Source organism: Dendropsophus ebraccatus, chromosome 12 (assembly GCF_027789765.1).
Source record: "Dendropsophus ebraccatus isolate aDenEbr1 chromosome 12, aDenEbr1.pat, whole genome shotgun sequence".
Lineage (NCBI taxonomy): Eukaryota > Metazoa > Chordata > Amphibia > Anura > Hylidae > Dendropsophus > Dendropsophus ebraccatus.
The window spans coordinates 77383590-77391061 of NC_091465.1; the positions used below are offsets into that span (position 1 = coordinate 77383590).

Sequence of the window (7472 nt, forward strand, 5' to 3'; positions counted from 1 at the left end):
TAGCTCTATACCTTTTTGTCAGAATTTTCATTATCTGATTATCTAAATATTTTCTACATTTATCTATGTAGTTGGTTGTTTTTCCCTGCAGCATCAGGGGATATTATATCTCTGACATACTCCGGATATTTCCTCCATGTGCACTCTTCCTCTCATTTTGTTTATACCCCCCCCCCCCTTCCCTGTTTATCCTTTTTGTAATTTTTAGTTTTCTCGTTCTTTTAAAAAATTCAATAAACTAGATGTGTTGAAAAAAAGGGAATATATTTTATACAGCTGTAGTGTGAGGCTGCTCATAATCCTCCTGTTCTCTCCATGGATCATTAGGTTGCTCACTTAGGGCTTTTTCAAGCCTGGACGGGATAGATCGACAGAAACCACATTTCAATTTTTGTCCCATAAGAACATAAATGACCGGATTAAGACAACTATTGAGACAAGCCAGGTTAATAATACTAATATCAACGATATACAATTCAGTGACATTTTCCCCATACAGGGGTGTTAGCGGCCAGATGTAATATGGAAGCCAACAGATGAAGAAACACAATATAACAGCTGTGATTATCCTGTATGGCCTCTGGGATCTCTTGGGTCTCTTACTTTTCTTAAGTTTAAGGAAAATTGTAAGATAACTGATCAAGATGATGGAAAAAGGGATCAGAAACATTACAAGTAACCTGATCAGTTGTATGGTCTGTTTTAGCTTACAGATATGGGTGCCGACATTGATAAGGGGACTAAATATACACCATTCAGTAACATCATAAAAAATGAGTCCATATAAAAAAAACAATAAAACAGAAATAAACAAACTCAGCAACCAAATGATAGCGGCGGTGATTCTCACGAGTTTATGTGTCCTATGAACTTTGGACCAAAATGGCCACATAACGGACACCCAGCGGTCAATACTCATGGCCGTCAAGAGAAGAACACTGGCGCTCATGTTAAGGTTAAATAGAATAATGCTTAATAAACAAAACATATCGTATGAGAGATAGAAAACCATCTCTGCGATTCGTAGAGGAAGAGAAGCGCAGCATAAGAAGTCCGCGATGGCCAAATCGAGGAACCACACGGCACTGACGGTCTTCTTCCTTCTGAATCCGGCAATCCAGATGACCAATCCATTGCCGATAGTCCCGAGAGCACAAATGATGCTGTATAAAATAATTGTTAGATCTTCAAAGCTCTCTTTTTCATCAAAACTTCTATAAACAGTTATGTTATTTGTTTCATAGTCCATGTCAAATGACCTTAAAAGACATGACAGGAAAGAAGTTTGGGTCATGAAAAATATAAAGGTTCGTAAGTATCTATAAAAAAGAAACATAGAAAACTGAGGCAAAAAACACATTATGGTTACTAAGTCACTCCCTTATACTCTATGCTCGCCCTTTTGAGAATAGGATAGTTTAGGGCTCCTTGTTTTAGTTATTATTTCATCAGGGTTCCTGGCACCATCCCCCACCTTCCTTTTTTTGGGTAGTGACTAGCGTTGAGCGAGCACTAAAATGCTCAAGTTTTTGTTACTCAAGTTGAGCATTTTATAATGTTAGAGTGCTTGAGTAACAAACCCCATTGAAGTCAATGGGAGACTTGAGCCTTGAACCAGGTGCCCAAAGTGCAGAGGATGCCTGGTTTACCTGACAACCTCAAAAACTGACAGTCTGGCCCCCAGGGGGTTATGTTAATCCTTTGGGAACCATGTTGTTTTTATACAGTTAGTGTACTATAATTATTATTCTTCCTTTGCCGCCAGCTTCTTTTGCGTATAATTACTTAACACAGCATATTTTTGTTTTCATTGTTGCTGTTTTATGTTTGAGGCTATGTTCACACGCTGTATAAACAATATCTGTTCAGCATGAACAGCCGCTTTTTTTACACTATCTACTGCCAGAATTAATGGTCATGATTATTATTTCGTCCAGAGGGAGCATTAAACAATGGGCGTTCCCATGAAATAACCATTGTTTCTACAGCATGGGAACATAGCCTAAAATATAAAACAGCAACAATGAATCAAAAAATTGCTGTGATAAGTAAATATACACAAAAGAAGCTGGTGGCGAAGGAAGAACTCTGCATTGGCGGTGATCGCTATGCAGAATGCATAACATTGTGTTAGTCTATGTGTGGACATCCGGTAATTAATATGTAAATTTAACTTTTGGGGTTCTCTAATAACAGACATCATATCATCTTCAGAAGGTTGCATGAGAAATTGTCATTCTTAGGCTGGGTTCACACTACGTTTTTTCAATCTGTTTTGTTTAGTTTTTTCTATTTTTTTTTCCAAAAATGGATAAAAGACTGATGAAAAAATGGATGCAACTGTGTGCATCTGTTTTGATCCATTTTTCCATTGACTTTCATTAGAAAAAAAAAACGGATCAAAACGGAGACTTTTTTTTAGCGTACACAAAAACGTGGTCGACCTCATTTTTGTGTCCGTTAAAAAAAACTGATCCGGTTTGATCCGTTTTTTTAAATAATGGAAGTCAATGGAAAAACGGATGAAAACAGATGCACACATTCGCAGCTGCTTTTTTTCATCAGTTTTTTGCAAAAAACGGATTGCAAAAACGTAGTGTGAACCCAATCTAACAAAACTGAAGGAAAGGTAAGAGTGAAAAATCTATGCATTGCAACAAACAGGACAATAGATGGAATTATCTTACTGATCTCTCTCTCTTTTTTTTTTTTGTGCAGACGTGAATAGATCCAAACCTGATTTTCTCTTAATTATTAAAGCATGAGGTATAGAGGCTCACTGGTTGTGATGGAAAATTTCATCATAGACGTTCAGGTTTAAACCAGCACGATCCATTTCAACTTTCTATTTAAAGGAAAAATTAAGAAAAATAAGAAACACAGATAATTTTATTTTATTTTTATTTTATTTTACCCTTACCCCATTAATACACTAATACTTATTATACACTGATATTTATTGCATCACCATTTTGTCCAAGATGTTTAAACAAATTTATATGGTCATTAAAAAAAAACTTTTTATACTCTCCCAGCTCATTCCCCTGATCAGTTGGGATCTTAACACTCAAACCAATAAAAACTGTTGACATGTCAGTAGTAGTGATGAGCAAGTACTAAAATGTTCGGGTGCTCGTTACTCGAGACAAATATTTCCCGTCACTCGGGTGCTCATTTCGAGTAACGAACCCCATTGAAGTCAATGGAAAACTCAAGCATTTTTGCAGGGGACTCAAGCTCGGCAGAGGGAAGGTCGTGTGAAAACCTGTCAACCTCAGAAAATGATGGAAACACCACAGAAATGGACAGGAAAAAGCAGGGGCAGCATGCATAGACGCCTCTGAGGCTGCCTAATCGCACCATTGCGCCAAATTCTGGGCAATAGTATGGCAGTGATAACACAGGGAAGGATTAAAACAGAGGTAGCATATAAACCACCCAAAAATTTAGCCTGACACAGCATGGCGGTGAGAACTCAATGAACCATTAAAATAGAGGTAGTATATGAACCACCCCAAAATATAGCCTGACACATCATGGCGGGGAGAACACAGGGAACCATTAAAGCAGAGGTAGGATATGAACCACCCAAACACTTTGCCTGACACAGCATGGCAGTGAGAACACTGACTTAGTAGTTTTTTTTTCTTCTTCTAAATTATAGGAATGCCTCAAAGTATTTTTGATATCCTGAATTCAAATAATGATTTAACCTAAAAATTATCTGTAGCTGCTGAACTCTGCTACACGGTTTTCGGGACTAAGGAAAAACTAAGAGCAAGGTTCCTCAAATGTGTAAACTGATGTAGAATTGTGAGAAACAGATCAATTAGAAATGAATTGTTTTCAGATTTTACAAATAAATAAATGAAAAATGGATTAGTTAAAATGGGAATATTTTTGCATATTGTAACTTTACAAATCATTGCATATATATTATTTAACTGGATTCATTTAGAAATTCATTGATATCTTACCTTAAACTTCTTTTACTTTTTTTTCCCCACGTAGCATCTCCCGTTTTCTTTTTCTCCATCCACTATAGTCTACCAGAGGAAACAGTCGATGGTTGTATCTCCTTGTTCGGTTATAAAGCTGGCACATGACCATATTCTACTCACAGTTATTCAAGGGGTGCATGACTCATTGGCTGATAAGATGACTGATAGCTTCAACTAGAATGAGTAGTGAGAACTTAAAAGCCATAAACAAAAAATGAATATTTAAAGCAAAACTGCAGCTTATAAAGAACAATAATCCACAATGGCATGAATAAGAAAACATTTTAGAAAATATAGAAAGCAATATGACGGAGTCAAGGATTCACATGGGGATGAGCTGGCTCTTAGTGTTGGTATAGTTTCTTGGGATTCCTCAGTCCTTTGTCTCGATCAGTACTGAGGATGTAAAATAATAACCTCTATAACCATGGAAAGGCGAAAAGTGATTTAAAAAAATAAGTAAGTCATATACAAATTTACTAATCTTGGATATTCACTAGTCCCTATATCCAAGTAGATGTTCTTGTAAAATATTTACAATGGGGAACATGAAGTACAAGTACGCCTGTCCTAAATTGCCCTGTCGAATTCACTAAGATTGCACAGCCCACAGTACAAATGTATGCAAAAGAATTGTAATTAAGCCATTAACAGATGAAAGAAGAGGAAGAGGCAAATCACATGTATCTACAGCCCACAGATGTACTCATTTTAGGGACGTGAATAGTTCTGCACACAAAAGAAAACAACACTGTCAGCTATACACATAGCTGCTATAATGTGCCTGCACTCACACTCAGCTACACACACTGCTGCTATAATGTGCCTGTACTTACACTCAGCTACACACACTGCTACTATAATGTGCCTGCACTCACACTCAGCTATACACACTGCTGCTATAATGTGCCTGCACTCACACTCAGCTATACACACTGCTGCTATAATGTGCCTGCACTCACACTTAGCTTTATGCTGTATAGAAAAGTTTCTGTCACTGTCCTCCTGCACAGCTCTGTGGTTCTCACTTCCTGATTGGCCCATGCTGAACACACATCACATTACATGGACTTCTTGTTTTAAAAAAATCTATACATGTTAAATTACTTTTATATTATTTTGGTTTATTGTATGTAGCAGAAAGGTGCATGCTCCTTACAATCCATCAACATGCCACCAATATACAGTATCATTATAATGTGTGCTATGCATCATATACAGCTACAAGCCCCAGACATTATATACATACCTTACATATAGATATAACCCAAAATTAGACATTAATTATGATGAGATGATTTTGCCCCAATCTACACGGTAAAGCCGGTAAATGAGATGACTATTGAACTATTAAATGTGCTCTTTTGGTCGTTTTTTTTTTTTTTTTTTAAATATAGATAGTCGTACAAAAAACATAACCATTGTATTGTCAAATAGGTTTCCAAGGTAAACATGATGGGAATTTAACCATTTAAGCACTGGAAATCTCAGTTTTTACATTTTTCTTTATGTCTCCTTTCCATAACTCTTAATTTTTCGATCTATAGAGAAGTATGGGGGCTTGTTTAGTAGCGGATCAGATATGCTTTGTAACATGGTACATGTTTACATGGTAAAGTTGACATGTTATCTGTAATCTGTAATCTGTATTATCACTTTGGTATAATTCCAGCGATACCTAAGTTGTACCTAAATATAAGAAATGTTCTTAATTATTTTTTTTTACATTTTCAGGCCCCTATAACTTTTTTTTTTTTTAAATTTCCATTTACGGAGCCTGAATGGGAGCTCTTAGCTCTTTTTTGTACCATAATCTTTCATTTTTATTGGCACCATATTTTTTTTAGTTTGGACCTTTAATCACATCATAATCCATATTTGACTGAGTATGATAGAAGAACAAAACACTAGACTGGCCACTGGTACTGTATGTTTTTTTTACATTCTCACCATCCACCGCTAGATTTTGATAACATTATGATTTATGTTTTTTTCTTTTTAACCTTTTTTATTTAGAAAATGGGGGGGGGGGAGTTTACATTTTATTAAGAGGAGGATTTTATATTTTTAAAACCTCTTATTATTTTCACACCTTTTTATTCACCTTGTGGGACTTGTTTGAGCAGTCATTATACTGCTCAGAAAGATCAATGCAGTACATCTGTACAGCACTGAGTCATGAGATCTGCTCTCTGTGCTACAGCCTGCCACAGACAGGTTGCATCAATAAGTGGAATCTTAATGGGTAATAAACCAGCATGGCAATGACAGGTATTAGTGGTGGACCTAGTCACCAATAGCTGGGTAGGCAGCATGCTCAATTGCTAAGCCCTCTCTCCATACCCCTTAAAGGTCCAATGACGAAAATAAACATCATTGGTCAATAAGTGGTTAAAGGAGAAGTTTGGTGAAAATAAAAGGGGGGGGGGGGTACATATTAAACTAGGACAATCTACCTCTCCCCATGCCCGAAGTGCTGTGTCACAGGCTCTAGGACACCCTGCCGGAACTCATTTCCCCTTGAGTTCCTATGTCATCATAGGAAAATACCCAACCAAGCTGATGGATTGCCCCATCAGACAATCAGTGACTGAGCCGCGTTCCACCCCAGTCACTGGCTAGCTGAGCAGGCAATCCATCAGCCAGGTGTAGACGTTGCTGCTAAAGGAGATTCATAACCCGGCGGGAGTCCCGGAGCAGTAAGGCAGCGCTACAGAGGCACGGGGAGAAGTGAGCAGAACTTCTTTATTATGTTTTCCCCTGTGTCCTGGAAAACTATTATTTTCACTGGACTTTGCCGTTATATCATGTAAAATTTTGAAAGAAGTTTCAACAGCTTCAAAAAAAAGGTCTATTTTTATCCATGCTCATAATCTTCCTGTTCTCTCCATAGAACATTAAAGCGACCCACAATCTGACCCCCCAAACCGCCTGTACCTTCGGAGAGCTACTTTTAATCCAAGATCTGTCCTGGGGTCCATTCGGCAGAAGATGCAGTCATTGTCCTAAAAAAAACCTTTTAAACTTGCAGCCCTGTGCCAAATTGGCATGGCCTAGAGTATGTGTACCCTAGGCTTGCACCACCTCTCCATCCCTCCTCCTTACCCTCCTCATCATTAGGAATGCCCCAGGCAGGATTTTTCCTATTCATCACCTGTCTGAACACTGCAAAGGTGCCTTAACGATCCCACTCATGTGCAGTGTTCACACAGGTGATGTTTAGGAGAAAATGTTCTAGGGGCATTCCTAATAATGAGAAGGGCAATGAGGAGGGATGGAGAGGCAGTGCAAGCCTAGAGCACACGTACTCTAGGCCATGCCAACCTGACACAGGGCTGCAGTTTTAAAAGTAGTTTTTTAGGACAATAACTGCATCACCTGCCGAATGAACCCCAGGACAGATCTTGAATTAAAAGCAGCTATCTGAAGGTACAAACGATTTGGGGGTCAGATTGTGGGTACAGAGTCACT

General features: G+C 38.0%; 1 protein-coding gene across 1 annotated transcript; it reads right to left on the reverse strand.

The window, feature by feature from the left end:
* Nucleotides 1-250: 250 nt before the first annotated feature.
* Nucleotides 251-4110, reverse strand: LOC138768778 (C3a anaphylatoxin chemotactic receptor-like). Its single transcript, XM_069946735.1, has 3 exons — nucleotides 3994-4110; nucleotides 2781-2845; nucleotides 251-1259 (listed from the first exon to the last, which is right to left on the reverse strand). Exons 1-3 carry the CDS (start codon nucleotides 4108-4110, stop codon nucleotides 269-271), a joined length of 1173 nt encoding a protein of 390 aa, XP_069802836.1. The 3' UTR covers nucleotides 251-268.
* Nucleotides 4111-7472: the final 3362 nt, after the last annotated feature.

Excerpts from the sequence above, each read along its gene's own strand:
- LOC138768778 (XM_069946735.1), bottom strand. The coding sequence starts at position 4,110 with ATGGTCATGTGCCAGCTTTATAACCGAACAAGGAGATACAACCATCGA. Across the intron at positions 2,846-3,993 it reads TGCTACGTGGGGAAAAAAAA|AAAGTTGAAATGGATCGTGC; the intron begins GTAAAAGAAGTT and ends TCCTTTAAATAG. Across the intron at positions 1,260-2,780 it reads GAAATTTTCCATCACAACCA|GTCATTTGACATGGACTATG; the intron begins GTGAGCCTCTAT and ends ATGTCTTTTAAG.